Source organism: Esox lucius, chromosome 15 (assembly GCF_011004845.1).
Source record: "Esox lucius isolate fEsoLuc1 chromosome 15, fEsoLuc1.pri, whole genome shotgun sequence".
Lineage (NCBI taxonomy): Eukaryota > Metazoa > Chordata > Actinopteri > Esociformes > Esocidae > Esox > Esox lucius.
Window position 1 is genome coordinate 13515196 of NC_047583.1, and position 16114 is coordinate 13531309.

The following is a 16114-nucleotide window of genomic DNA, read 5'->3' on the forward strand; positions in this document are numbered from 1 at the left end:
TTAATTCCTTTGCTTTGTAAAGCCAGGGTCAGCCCAAATGCATCAAAAGGATATTACTGGATGGGGCTCCGCCTCCATTAGCGTCACTCAGTAATTATTGCTGGCTGCATTGATAGCTGCATGAAAACATTCTCCCTCTAATAGAAACATGAGGAAGGAGGGCAAATGTGTTGGTAGGGGCTGAATGGTACAGGTGAACTGCTCACAGTGTACTCAGTGATCAGGGAGCTGTCATATCTCTATTTCCAACCGGCAGATTCTGGATGTGCTCTGCTCCCTCTGTGTCTGTAATGGGGTGGCTGTGAGAGCCAATCAGAACCTCATCTGCGATCACCTGCTCCCCAAAAGAGATCTTCTTCTCCAAACCCGATTGGTCAATGACGTTCAAAGGTAAAAAGCCACTGGCTTCTGCTGATGAATTGGGTCTGATAGACGTTGGATAGCCCTCTCCTTGCTGTGTTTGTTTGATCGGATTTTGTGAGTTTCGTAAAACAACACTGATCCCAAAGCTGTGATTAATACTCATCTCTGATTACCCTTGGCAGCATGAGGCCCAACATCTTCCTGGGGGTGAGTGAGGGCTCGGCACAGTATAAGAAGTGGTACTACGAGCTGATGATTGACCATGTGGACCACTTCTTGACCGCCGACCCATCTCACCTGCGCGTTGGCTGGGCCCATAAGGGTTATGCCCCTTACCCTGGTGGGGGGGAAGGCTGGGGTGGCAACGGGGTGGGGGATGACCTCTACTCCTATGGCTTTGATGGACTTCATCTCTGGTCAGGTCAGTTTGTTTTGATCGTTACCTGAATTATACATAGTACCTTATTAGAGGTGTTCTAAGCTGAGGGCCACACTTCCTAGACAGTATGTTCCCCTGCGGGGCAAAACTCTCGGGCCACAGTGGCTGTGTGTGTCTTGTTTTTCGGAGCTTAGACTGTGGTTTATTGCAGGTCGTATTTCCCGGGCGGTGGCTTCCATTAACCAGCACATCCTGACCTCAGAGGACGTGGTGAGCTGTTGTCTGGATCTGGGAGCTCCCAGCATCTCCTTCAGGATCAACGGACAACCCGTCCAGGGCATGTTCGAGAACTTCAACATCGATGGACTCTTCTTCCCTGTTGTCAGCTTCTCCGCTGGGGTCAAGTATGTGTCATTAAAGGATATGAACACGAGCTGTATACACATACTATACATGGCCATTTTTCTCAAATGGCTTCCATTCTTCCCACAAATTCATTCTTTTTTCTAGAGTTAGACCTCGTTATTAGTGTTAGACCTTGCTTTTAGAGTTACAACTTGCTTATAGTGTTAGAACTTGTTTTTAGTGTTGTTAGACCTTGCTTTTGTGTTAGACCTTGTTTTTAGTGTTTGACCTTATAAAAAACATAGGTATTCCAGTATTATGTTATGTGTTCAGGAATGCATTTGTAGTTTGACGTATTTTTGCTTTTATAGCAGAAAAAGCGATTGGATGAGTTTATCGACTACCAGAACTTGACAAGACAGTCTGTGAAAAAAAGAATAAATACTCATTATAGAATCGGAACTAAGGTATGGGCCTAGCTATGTGTGTTACACAGTTGTGTTGCCATGGCCAACTCAGATGATGTGCCTGACGTGTCTGTAAAATGGCCCCAGTAATGTTCCTGGTATTTCATGATCGTTTTTTGCATCAAAATGCCATTTTACTATTATGGACGTTACTGTGCCCTGAGATGGGACAATTGACAGCTCCAGACAGTTCTCTTCATATTTAATTCCACAATCTCATTTGCAGGTAATTTTACAAAATCAACATAATTTAAATGTTCTAGAAATTCTGCTAGCGTTTCTGCATTTTTTACATGCGCACAATGTCACATGAGAAATGTGGGCCACAGCAGACGCTGTACATAATGAACCCTGGGGGGCATTTCTGGTACTCTGAGCAGTAGGCCTTGTTGTGCTACAGCACAGATAGTCACTGAGGCACATACAATGCTTAATTATTGATTTGGGCACGGCACTCAGAAAAGACCTGAAATTATTGTGTCACCATAACTATTACTTCAGCTGCTGTTACGGTCAGGGCCCAGGAGGACTGAAACGCCGCTTAGTACTCGGAGTGGGGTTTAGCCCTAGTTTCTCCTGTGCCCTGCTTGGCTAGCACTTAGTCAGCACTGGGCTGGGGTTTGGGTTATGGCTGGGCTCTGCTTGCCTCCCCCTCTTCTAACCCATCACACTGACTCTGTCTAGGGTCCGTTTCCTGTTGGGGGGACGTCACGGCGACTTCAAGTTCCTGCCTCCGTCGGGCTACGCCCCGTGTTACGAGGCCTTGCTTCCCAAGGAGAAGATGAAGGTGGAGCCGGTGAAGGAGTATAAGAGGGATATAGACGGGGTTCGAGACCTGCTGGGGACCACTCAGTTTATGTCCCAGGCTTCCTTCATACCCACCCCTGTAGAGACCAGCCAGGTAACGTAGGCTCATTTCACAGTGATTACGCTGGATGTTTTGAAGGCTGTTGCACGATCTCAGCCTCAGAGGTTTTCCCGAAATATCCACAGAATGATCCACTGTCTACTAAGAGAAACTGTATTTTTTTATCTTTCAAATGTTAATTTTGTTCCTCAGATCGTCATGCCGCCATACCTTGAGAAAGTCCGGGATAGACTGGCTGAGAATATCCATGAGCTTTGGGGCATGAACAAGATCGAGCTGGGCTGGTCTTATGGGAAGGTAAGGGACCTCTTTATGCTGATGCAGAGAGGGGATTCACAGAGCACTGGTTTACCCATTTATTGTTGACATACATACTAGCATATGCAATACAAATCTCATAAATGGGTCATCGGTCCATTGTTTCAGCCAGTATTAACATTAATATGAATCAACTTTTATTATGAAATTAATGCCAGCTTGCAAATGTGTATGTTTAATAATTATTGGTGATGATTTACTTTGAATGGATCTGTGTTGCACATTAGTTACACATCTACAAGCATTCCACGGGCATGTTATATTGTTATAACAGGTCAAACTGTTTTATTGAAAGTTAACTCAATATATCCATAGCATATCTATAGCGCTTTCATGTCTTGCTAAGCAGGAGCTTAATTTTATGGCGGTTTTCAAGAGTGTGCTTTTCCCTACTGTTGTTAGTGAATAGTATTTTTAAATCTATGCTAATATTTGCCCCACTATAACCCACAAATGAAGGGTTGGTGTATAAATTACATGTAGTCACGGTAAATTCAAATCCAATTCCCTATTCATACAGTATGTAGTTAAGCCCTTTATTGCCAAACTGTTCAGTTAACCCCTCTCATCTGTGCCACCAACATAAAAGGATATGTGTGAATTCTAGGCAAATCAAGGTAGAATATTTTCTATTTCCCCATTTATATACATACTGTAAGTCTGTTAAATGTGAAATAGTATGAATACCATAGTTTTTAAGAGAATATTTAGGTTTTATTATTTATTATTATTTGATGTTGCTAACACAGAAATCAGGTAAATCCTTTGTAGCTCAATTGGTGTATCCGGCTCAGTTCCCTTTGGGGTATTGTAATGTTGGCAGAGAAACGACAGGAGATTTTTGGAGGTGTGATGCTCAAGGGTGTTTAATCAAACACGCAGCAAAGATATTCACCAAATATCAGAAACCAAAACAAACAAAGTTGTACTGACAGTAGAGTCCTGGCAGTCTCCTACTGGCTCGCAGGGATTTGAACAGCTGTTGTGGTCTTACTTAATGCGTGACTAGGCCTTAGTGTGTTTGGATTACTGCATGCATTCAATAATTTCAGCTCTTCCGTCTTTTTATGCCATTGTAACCGGAAGTTAATAGAAGACAAAAACAGACTACAGCTAGCTTACAGTCTATCTGCTTAATATTTTAAGTAATCAAAAACTAATTAAGAATAACCAAAACCCAGCTCCCAGTTTCCAGCTAATTATATTATTTTCAACAGACCAGATGGATAATCCAATACTAGCAAAACTTTCCCGGTATAAGGGGAAGCTAAAATGCTCTTCTCCGTGCTGCTTTGCAGCCTTGCAAAGCATGTTCGACAATGCTGGACTAAAAATCGATCAAAGTCGTATGCATTTGGTGGACATCAGGCATAACACCTGATACCAGGGACACACCAAATTTGTCAAGCCATATGCATTGCGTTGGATGTCAATTAATTCCACTGGAGTGCAATCTGACCAGCTGCCACCAGAAACACAAGTAGATCTACCACCGAAGAAGATGCTGACCTGTAGCTTTCAACTATGTGTTGATGGGATATAAACAAGCACATTGACAGCTTAATACATTTAATCAAAACGTACACTATCAACGTTGATTGTTGATTGTATCCATAATAAACATCTGGGCAGTTATGAAAAGAATGTTCAGCATCTGAGAGGGAAATCTTTGCTGTATTTTGGGGGGGAAATGTTTTGTGTTATTAATGTTATGCTGGTTTGATCAGTGAACATGCATCATTAATCTACAATGAAACAGTTCAGGACGTTAAAACACCTGGCGTCTGAATACTTTTGCCAACCCGTGGAACATGTCTGGCATCACGATCATGGTGAACATTTGCGTCTAACTGATAGATTAACTCTCCAAGCTGCATGATTATTTCTGTTAGATTGTGACTATATAAAATACCATGTACCATGCAGCAGAGTATCGATGCAATCCATGCGTCCCACAGCCTGATGTTCACCAAATATGTCAAATGCAATGGAGCAGTTTGCAATGTGGGACGAGTGCATTTGAAGTACTGCATCAAGCAAAAGGGGACTTAGCCCACTCATTTTTTATTTTGCAGAATAATAATGTCAGGAGTCAGAGAAGCGTTCCTTGTTGTTTATTCTCAAAATATTGAAGATCTTTCCTAGATGTTCATCCTTCTTTGCATTTCTCTCTTCTTGTTCTTTCCAGATGTATTTGTGCTTCCCCAAATATCTTAAACAGCATATTTATACTAGACCAAACCTTCAACACATCCCCTCCACTATCTGTCTGTCTTCATCAAATAAGTGCAATGTATGTTCCAACCTCCCTACGTTCTTGTACAGTGTCCATTGTACTTGGATCCACACCTGGGATGCATGGACAGGATGTATGGACAGGATGTATGTACAGGATGCATGGACAGGATGTATGGACAGGATGTATGGACAGGATGTATGGACAGGATGCATGGACAAGATGTATGGACAGGATGCATGGACAAAATGTATGGACAGGATGTATAGACAGGATGTATGGACAGGATGTATGGACAGGATGCATGGACGGGATGTATGGATAGGATGCATGGACAGGATGTAAGGACAGGATGCATGGACAAAATGTATGGACAGGATGCATGGACAAGATGTATGGACAGGATGCATGGACAGGATGCATGGACAGGATGTATGGACAGGATGCATGGACAGGATGTATGGACAGGATGCATGGACAGGATGCATGGACAGGATATATAGACAGGATGTATGGATAGGATGTATGGACAGGATGCATGGACAGGATATTTAGACAGGATGTATGCAAAAGATGTATGGACAGGATGTATGGACAGGATGCATGGACAGGATGTATAGACAGGATGTATGCAAAAGATGTATGGACAGGATGTATGGACAGGATGCATGGACAGGATGCATGGACAGGATGTATGGACAGGATGTATAGACAGGATGTATGGACAGGATGCATGGACAGGATGTATAGACAGGATGCATGGACAGGATGCATGGACAGGATGTATAGACAGGATGTATGGACAGGATGTATGGACAGGATGCATGGACAGGATGTATGGACAGGATGCATGGACAGGATGTATGGACAGGATATATAGACAGGATGTATGGACAGGATGTATGGACAGGATGCATGGACAGGATATATAGACAGGATGTATGCAAAAGATGTATGGACAGGATGTATGGACAGGATGCATGGACAGGATGTATAGACAGGATGTATGGACAGGATGTATAGACAGGATGTATGGACAGGATGCATGGACAGGATGTATAGACAGGATGCATGGACAGGATGTATAGACAGGATGTATGGACAGGATGTATAGACAGGATGTATGGACAGGATGCATGGACAGGATGTATAGACAGGATGCATGGACAGGATGTATAGACAGGATGCATGGACAGGATGGCACGTTTTCTCACAGTTTGATGTCTGTATATAAAAATAGTGAAGTAGAGACGATGGTTGATGTAAAATCTGTTAGGACAGTTGTTGGGACCGCACCTTGAGAGTGTGTGTAGTGGCCTTGGTAGTTAGGAAGGACTTTATAGGGTTCCCATAAAACATGCTGCTCGTCTGTGGTAGGCTGTATGCCTGTTATATTAGATATGTAAGGGCAGGGTCAAATTTACCACTTTACTCAACAGAAATTGTTTAGTTTGACTTTTTAGACAGAACATAACTATTAGCAAAGAGCCAAGTCCTATAAACTAGCTCAACAGCCCCCAGTCACTGTATCCTTTCACAGGGTCTTTCCCACAATATTTTCAACTCGTAACATAACTTTCACTCTTCAGGTGATTATTTTACAGTATATTGAGTTTTTGAATCACGTACTGACACCGTATATCAGGCAACCTAAGTGCAAATGATGGTTGAAAAGCTGAGGGGAAAGTGATCATTTGGGATTTACCCACTTGCTTGTATACAATTGCGCATTGTCATGATTGACATTGCAGATAGGTACATCATTGTTATCCGAGCAGTGGTAGAACGAGTGGGGACTTACCCTCCCAGAGCTCCAGTCCATACGGTAATCCATTGTGGACTTGAGCAGTAGAACAGTAAGTCTTCCACCAGAGAGGGTCTTTGTGCCAGACAGGCTTTTCATCTTCACCTCCTGAGCAGGTGGGACATCTAGTGGATTTTCTTTCTTCTTGTGTATTGATTTTAGGGTTCCCCCATGTGCTTTCTCAAATGTCTGTTTAAGCAATATTGCTCAGGAGATTGTGGTTTATGGTCAAAACACTAAGGGCTGCCCTTAGTCATGGTGTATTGGGTATATTTCACACATCCCTGAGGTACCTTTTGCTAATATACACCGGTTAACAACACAAATAGAACAGTAAAGTCACATTTACTGCCACTTTAAGCCAATCCACATTCAGGTTTTGAACCATGCGGTTAATAATCTCAAATATAACGGACAGGGTTTTCTTTCTTTCATACGCCGTAATACAGACATTACATCCGGTGGGATTTATCCCTAGGCTACCCAAGATGTAAGTGCTCAGCCAGGTTTTATCTGCTCTGCATGAGCCTAGTCTCTACCCAAGCATTTAAAAGTGGTCCTTAATGCCCTCTAAGAGGCCCCCGAAAACACTGAGTGGTCAGACCAGGGACATACGGCCCTGAGATCCCAGTTGTCTTGCTGGTTGATGTGACTTGAGTCTCGGCTTTGGGACAAGTTACGTCAGCGGTGGTCACATGAAGCGCATGCAGATACCCAGCCTAATAACCCAGAGAGCAAGTAGCAACTTGAGATTGATGAGCAGTGGCTGAAACTCCCTTGTTGGGTTGAAACACAGGAAGACAACATGCACCTGAGGATCTTAATGCGCCACTGACCTCAATAAGAAGGAGAAGGTCTGTAACCTAGAATAGCATATTAGCTTGTCTGTTGAAAGCACCCACACTGCGTTTCAGGTACAAACTATTCGTATGTGGCTGTCGGTTTCATATATGTTGACAACTGTACCAGGAAAGACCCATCAACAACACCAAGGTAAACCATAGAACCTGTAGCTTGCTAAAACAAAGGGAAAAGGCAGTAACAGAGTGGTGGGAGATACCGCATTTCCTTTGGTTTCACTGGATCTGCTACTGCCAACTTGACCCCCATTTCCTCCTTAACACATCACTATAGGGAAACAGGATATTTGTCCATATGCTAAGCATATATGTAATGTAACAAAAGCTATTTTCTTGACCAATATGAAGTTTCAGTTACTTTGTAGAGCAGTACAGGATACTTACTGTTTGTCAGTGTTTTTTTTTCTAAATGTGGTTTGGCTATTCACACAATTTGTGGACGAATCACACTTTTAAGAATGGCCATCTTTTGAAAGTATCTACAAAAAACAGGCCTGTCTATTAGCTCTTGAATAGCATGACATGAATGTGCAATAAATGCTATGGATATATTGAATGAACCTTTAATAATGTGTTTTTATCTGTCATAACACATTTATGAAATGTGTATAGATGTGTAATAAATATGTAATCCAAATGTAGTTAAAAGTAAATAGTTACCCAATTATCAATATAATCAGTATGTAAAATCCATTGAATCCAACCTAATCTTGCAACCTCTACCATCATTAATGCAACAAAACAAGTCTGTACACCATTTTGCTTTCTCTTTTATAATTTGCGGTTCAAACCAAACAGAGGGTAAGTGAATAATACTCCCTTTTTTTCTCCTGTTGTGCTCCTTATGCTGTACCTCTCATTCAAGACACTGCATTTTAGTTTGTTCGTCGGTGTAAGACTCATCATTTTTGTGTACTTAATCAGTCATGAATTACAATGCAAGTCGTTTAACCAAGAGCACAACAGGGCATTCTTTGTAATTGTTTAAAAGGTCCATTCTTGAATTGCGGTTGGTAGGCGTTGACGTCGGCACCATGTCAATGCATTTTTAAATCCACACAACATGACTGCTAGCAACCTGCCCTGTCCCTCTGGTGATGTGTCAGAGGGTTCTTACATTAACAGATATCTATCATTTTGAATGTTATATAGTGAATGTAAGTATTTATTCTGTTGTATGTTAACACTTTGTTTGGCGAGTCCCAAAAGTCTACTGACTGTCAGTAACTATCTACTAACACTAACCTTTGCCCTACCAAGCAGTTTGCATATCTGCAGATAGTTTGTTGGTAAAATATCTATAGAGTATCTACAGATGGTCATCGAGACACTTTAATTTGAAAGGGTGTTAACATCTTGACAATCATTGATTAGAGAGCTATACAAGACCCTTAGCTTCCTCTTAAGTGGGACACTGTTATTATTGAATTCATTTAGCAGATAATCTTATTTCTTGTGACTCTAATGGGTCTGAATAAAAATGATAAGCTAATCACATTGTTTTATAATATATCATACAGTAAATATAGGGGTTTACAATTGTCATTTGGTGTGGCTCAATCCAACAGGTCTCTTTGTGTTAAGAGAAACAATATTGAGATTAAATCATGAATTATATTTAGGGAATTATCTGTGTACGATTATTGATCTTAGATATTCGCATTGATGTCCTCCATTCAGCAAATTCCTAATTTACTGAAAATTATTTGTCATGTTTTTTCCCATTATCTATGTTTCTAATTGTACTAATGGCACAATGGTATCATAATGGTTAAAACTATTTCAAGTCATTATGCTACCATATTAGTTGTAGTTGTACCAAACTGCATGCCCTTTTTTGTCATCGCTAATACTACCGTATTTCAAAGAAGACCCTATATGAATTAACCTGGCAAAAGACCTCAGTGACATATTTGAACAATTGCATTTCAGTTCAAGGTCACAAGGAACTAAAACAGACACTAACAGTAGAGTAACTGATTGAATGGGCTTATTCAGGGTCATTTTACCTCCGTCTTGCTAGTTTAATTCCAGATAATTAAACTGGATGCTAATTCATGAAGTGATTTCACGGTTGGTTGAGTGTTCCATGGTTTCATGTTAGTAGATCATTGCCAAAGTGACCTGTTGTGCCCTGCTGTCCTTACTAAAGGTGCAGACTATTAATACCAGAGACATTCTGCCACATAGCTCTTCTGTCTCTGTTACAAATCTGCAGTGGTGTAGATCCCATGCCGTTCCCCATCCTTCCTCCATGCTGAATGATTGTCTCATTCCTTCAGTTCCTCCCTCCTCCCTATCCCAATTTAAACTCCACTGTGACAGACTTCTCAACCCACAGAACAGCCAGCCAGCCAGCCATTCCTTCAATTCTAACATTTTAATAGAGCCTTTGATTTGGGATGAGGACATTTATTACACCAGGGTCAAGCTCTCGCTCATTCATTAAAACATAATTCTGCACCCCAGACACAGCAGGGTGGCTCTTATATCTGGTGTTAACGAGAGACATTGTACTGCCAGGATGATCACCATGCACACATGGACAGTGCTGGTGTTCCACTCTCCAGAGAACACAGCCCCAGTGCTTGACGAAGAGGGAGAGCCAGCTGGATAATTTTAGCTGATGAGTCATCAGAAGGAAGGCTTTCGTCAGCTCTCTCATCGCTTGTCGCAAATGCTCTGCCTAGCACAAATCTTTGTCACCTTACACCAATCTTAGTCAGACGATGTGCGTTTTATCGGCAGCCATGATTCTGCGTCAGCTGCTGCATCCCTTTCTTTTTAGATCTGTTACTTGAGTCACTCCGCAGATCAGTGTGTTCCCTGCATATGGCTGACACGGAGAAGCAGGCCCCCCAGCCTGTGGTTGAGACAGCCTAGGTGCTGTCTGTCTTTCTGACTTTATTTATCTGTCTTGTTCTCTCTCACTTTAACTATCTGTTTATCTGACTGTCTTCCTGACTTTATTTATCTGTCTGTCTCTCTCTGACATCATCTATTTATCTTTCCGTCTCTCTCTTACATGATCAATTTTTTTCTCTATCTGTCTTGCTCGCACTCTGACTCTTATCTTTTTATTTGTCTCTCTCTCTCTAACTATTTATTTTTCTGTCTCTCTGTCCTTCTGTCTGTCTATAAAGTATTCCATCATGATGTTTTTCATTAGGTGACTTGTCAGCTATAATTAGCTAAGTCCTACAGTAGAAAAGGTGTGAGTTCTATTGGCTGGTGTTGCTATGGGTTTGAGAAGCACTTTGTCTCAAAGTATTGATATTAGTTACCAGACACATTTTATAATCTGAGGCCTGGATTGCTTTTGCATAGAGTTAATGGTGGTTTTAGCGTAGATCGTTAAGAGTATAAAAATAGTCTTAAACTAGATGTGACTCATAGGGAGGCTAACAGTGTTTCTCTGTCCTCTGGGACAATCATCTGTGAATGGACTGTAAGTGACTGTAGGAAACTCTGCTTGTTAAAGCATTCCTGCTGCAGAACAGTTCTTATACTGTTTACAAAAGAGCTGTCTGGGGTTCATTTATCAAAAAATAGCCACATATCTGCACAACAAAGGCACTGCATGTTTTTTTGGTCAACATGGATCTGATATAGCCTTGGCTGCAGAGACCATCCGAAGGGGTTTATCTGGCGTAGATCAAAGCAGTCAAGAATACATATCTTAATCGGTATTCCAGACTCGCCTCTCTTTCTCCAGAGAAAACATGCTTCTTCTCTATATTCACAACATGTCCGCCAGGCTAGTCCATGTCACTCCTGTAACCTTGATTCACAGTAACCTTGATTGTGGTTTCAGTTGTGCTCACCATTGTGTTGTATAGTTGTCTCATTTAATAATAAGGTATTTGATTTTGTAATATTTCTGTGACTCTTCTTCAACACACACACATTCCATTAACAACATTTTCCATCTATCTATCTATCTATCTATCTATCTATCTATCTATCTATCTATCCATCTATCTATCTATCTATCTATCTATCTATCTATCTATGTACACTAACGTTCAGAGGTATGGGGTTGCTTACAAATGTCCTTGTTTTTGAAATATATATATATATTAATTTTTTTATAAAGCTGCTGGTTGAGAGCCTATGAGGCATCTGTTTCTCAAACTAGACACTCTATTTGTCTTCTTGCTCAGTTGTACACTTCTCTTTCTTTTCTATTTAGAGCCAGTTTGCTATGTTCTGTGAAGGGAGTAGTACACATCGTTGTACAAGTTCTTCAGTTTCTAGGCAATATCTCGCATGGACTAGTCTTAATTTCTCAGGAAAAAGAATTGCCTAACAAGTTTCAGAAGAAAGTTCTTTGTTTCTGGCCATTATTAGCCTATAATCGAACACACAAACGCTGATGCTGGAGATACTGGTCTAAAGAAGCCCAGTCTGAAGAAGCCCAGTTACAATGCTTCTTTAATCAGCACAACAGTTTTCAGCAGTGCTAATACAATCAGTTTTCTAATGATCAATTAGGCTTTAAAAATTATAAACTTGGATTAGCAAACACAACGTGCCTTTGGAACACAGGAGTGGTGGCTGATAATGGGTCTCTGTGCGCCTACGTATATAATCCATTTAAAATCAAGCTGTTTCCAGCTACATTGACAACATTCAACATTCTGATCAATTTTAATGGACAAAAAAAAGTGTGCTTTCTTATGAAAACAGGGCCATTTCTAAGTGAATCCAAACTTTTGAACGGTAGCATGTACATTATATACATACATTAACAGTTCTTTCTGTCTCTCTCAGATACGGGACGATAATAAACGCCAGCACCCATGCCTTGTGGATTTTTCCAAGCTGCCTGAAACCGAAAAGAATTATAACCTGCAGATGTCAACGGAAACCTTTAAGTATGTCCTGTATTACCACTAACCCAGTGCTTCTTAGCCCTGCTGAGAAAGGAAGACAAGGGAAAGAGCTCTCTCCTTCTGGGTTTTTAGCACAGGAGACCCCATAGCGACCCTTACCTCATCAAGCTGCCACAGCAGGACCCCTGCGATTCATCCACTGACAGCCCACCGCCAGACGCTGAGAAACACAACATTATAAGAGACCGAAGTGTGTGTGTGTGTTATACTGAGACCTGGTTTGATTAACGTTCGTCTACAGTGACAGTGACACAACAGACAGACAGCGTGGGCCTCTAGAGAGCAGCCCTGCCATTCTGTCATCATATCACATCTCATCCTACAGTGACGAAGTAGTGAGATCCTACTGATACAGTCTCCAGTGATGTTCCTCCCATAATAGCTTTTTAAGAAGATATATATGGTTTATGTTGGATCGGTATCTAATCAAGGAGATCTATGGTTTTATAGTAGACCTGTAATGCATCTTTAAGGAGATCTATGGTTTTATAGTGGACCTGTATTACATCTTCAAGATAACTGGTTTTATACAGGACCTGAATTACATCTTTAAGATCTGTGGTTGTGTTTTGGACCTGTATACAATTTTTAGGATCTGTGGTTGTGTTTTGGACCTGTATTACATCATTATGATCTGTGTTTGTGTATTGGACCTGTATATCCTCTTTAAGAATATATCTATGGTTTTAAAGTAGGCCTATATTACATCTATAGGAGGTCTATGGTTTTACATTGGACCTGTATAACAACTTTAAGAATATCTATGTTTTGTATTAGACCTGTATTACATCTTTAAGATCTATGGTTTTATAGTAGCATTTAACAATCTTACTGTTTGTATATGGCTACATTGATTCAGTTGTAATTCTGTATTGCAATAAAATTCTGTAAGCAAATATGATGATAGTGTACCCAAGTGAAGAGTGTTAATCTGTGTATATCTTCACAGAACCCTGCTGGCATTAGGATGCCATGTTGTCCAAGTAAATGTCAATGCAGAAGAGGACCTGAAGAAGATCAAACTCCCAAAGAAGTAAGGCCATACAGTAACAGACGATGGAATATATGTAATATGGACACAAGAGTAATATGTGTAAAAGTGAAAGGTTTGAAATACTACGTCATCTGTCTTTTGTCCAGCCGTTAATCTAAATAATGTATTGTTTTTCGATTTAAGCTACATGATGTCGAATGGTTACAAGCCCACGCCACTGGAGTTGTCTGATGTGAAACTGACCCCAGGTCAGGAGCTCCTGGTAGATAAACTGGCAGAGAATGCCCACAATGTGTGGGCGAAAGACAGGATCAAACAAGGTTGGACCTATGGCATTCAGCAGGTGAAGTACCCACACATAAGACCGATAATGGTCTTTGTGAAAGTTATACCAGAAAATGTCTTGCTTAGTTAATTGCCACCTTTTACTTTTGAGCAGGGTACAAAGAGCATAACACCAAATCCCCATTAACCAATGAATGACCTTTCAAGATTGACTGCTCGGTTGTAAGAAATGCTGGCCTAGGCTGTGTCCCTGGAACTGAGCATGTGTCACCAGGAGGATGGGTGTTGTGATTCTGTTTATGCTCGTCAGGATCTGAAGAGCAAGCGGAACCCACGTCTGGTGCCGTATGCTTTATTAGATGAACGCACCAAGAAGTCCAACAGGGACAGCCTCCGCGAGGCCATCCGCACTCTGATTGGATACGGATACCACATTGAACCTCCCGACCAGGAGGGCGGTAAGTTTCCCCTTTGTAGGGGATATTTATAATTTCTGGCTCCGAATTACCAGAGTTCTCTTGACTTCATGACCTTAACTAGGTCCCACATTTGGCCTGGTCAGGAGATGAGGGCCGGGAAAATGATGTGTAGAACAGTATGACTCCATGCTTTGACACCGTGGCATCCTCGTACCCAGCAGCCCACGTGATGGAGAGGCTGAGCATCGACAAAATTCGCTTCTTCCGTGTGGAGAGGACGTACGCCGTGCTGACGGGGAAGTGGTACTTTGAGTTTGAGGCAGTGACGGGGGGAGACATGCGTGTGGGCTGGGCCAGACCCGGATGTAGGCCTGATGTCGAGCTGGGTACTGACCAGCTGGCCTTTGTCTTCGACGGATACAGGGTGAGCCCTCCCTTCGTTCTCCTACATCGTCAGGCTTCAGAGTGCGCTGAAGACTATTGTCAATAATGAATGCTCTAAATACGACCGAGTTGGATTCCAAAAGTTAGTGGCGTGCGTGTGCGCGTGTGCATGTGCTTTTGTCTTAAGGGTCACCGTCTGAACATGGGCAGCCGTTTCTTTGGTCGGTGTTGGCGCGCGGGGGATGTGGTGGGATGCATGATTAACATGGAGGACAAGTCTATGATCTTCACCCTGAACGGAGAGATCCTCATCACCAATAAAGGCTCGGAGCTCTGCTTCACCGATTTCGAGACAGAGGACGGTGAGCCCTTGAATGTGTGAGGCAGGCCGCCGTGTTTGTGCGTGTGTGCGGGTTCGACAGACGGTGAAGACTGTGTCAAGGACCTTTCAAAGCTCTGCTCCCCGTTTTAAGGCTTTGTGGCCCTAGAGCGTCTACTGACATGCTGACAAGTTAGCCTACAAAAAAAACCATGCTGAGAAGTAAAACATTTTTAAAATCTTCATATTATGAAATGACCTTCATGTAATTTTGACCCTTTTAAATGGGCTTTTAGTAATAGCTGGATTGAGCCTCCCCAGATGTGCATGGCAGACTGGTATTGTCTCACTCTCTCTCTCACACAGGTTTTATCCCAGTGTGTAGTCTGGGCCTGTCGCAGGTGGGCCGTATGAACCTGGGGAAGGACGCCAGCGCCTTTAAGTACTACACCATGTGTGGTCTCCAGGAGGGCTTCGAACCGTTTGCGGTCAATATGAACCGAGAGGTCACCATGTGGTTCAGCAAACGTCTCCCCACCTTTGTCAATGTGCCAAAGAACCACAGTCATATAATGGTAAGAGGTATTAAAGATCAAAATCCATCACAAAATCGATTGAGTTAACTTGATTGGTTTTGGATTGTTACTGTATTATTTGATGCTAGTTGTGTTGTATTTCACTGTCACTGTATTATGGTATTATACATAGATTGCCCGTATTGTTACTCTTTAGAGATTTCGTCCTGCAAAATTCTTTATGAATATGTTGAGGTTCCCAGAAAAAGACAGTGGGCTGTTTTACTTCATGTTTCAGAATAAATTAATAAAATAGCAACAATGTGATCCTTCCCAGGTGACCAGAATTGATGGCACCATTGACAGCCCTCCCTGTCTGAAAGTGAGCCATAAAACGTTTGGGACCCAGAATAGTAATGGTGACATGGTGTACTGTCGTCTGAGCATGCCTGTGGAGTTCCACTCCTTCTTCAAGACCAGCTCTGTCATCGACATGAACGGCGTGAACGAGGAACACCAGTCCCTCAAACTCAGGTCAGATCTCTTCTGACAGACAGAGCCGGTTTCTACTAAGGAAGTGGCTGTGGACCTAGCTTTTCTCTGATATACTGTACTTCTGTATGCTTATCCTCCCCCTTAACCAATGTCTGCTGCTGAACCTCC

At 41.9% G+C, this 16114-nt stretch overlaps 1 protein-coding gene across 1 annotated transcript in view; it reads left to right on the forward strand.

The window, feature by feature from the left end:
• The window catches only part of LOC105015717 (ryanodine receptor 3), a 113040-nt gene that overhangs the window by 48889 nt on the left and 48037 nt on the right, over positions 1-16114 (forward strand). Inside the window, exons 18-30 of the mRNA XM_020054320.2 lie at positions 257-390; positions 546-784; positions 954-1146; positions 2239-2455; positions 2615-2719; positions 12414-12517; positions 13485-13568; positions 13713-13872; positions 14125-14272; positions 14452-14657; positions 14805-14979; positions 15303-15511; positions 15789-15985. Of these exons, the coding sequence (XP_019909879.2) occupies positions 257-390; positions 546-784; positions 954-1146; positions 2239-2455; positions 2615-2719; positions 12414-12517; positions 13485-13568; positions 13713-13872; positions 14125-14272; positions 14452-14657; positions 14805-14979; positions 15303-15511; positions 15789-15985 (2171 nt within the window). The remainder of the gene's footprint in view (positions 1-256; positions 391-545; positions 785-953; positions 1147-2238; positions 2456-2614; positions 2720-12413; positions 12518-13484; positions 13569-13712; positions 13873-14124; positions 14273-14451; positions 14658-14804; positions 14980-15302; positions 15512-15788; positions 15986-16114) is intronic.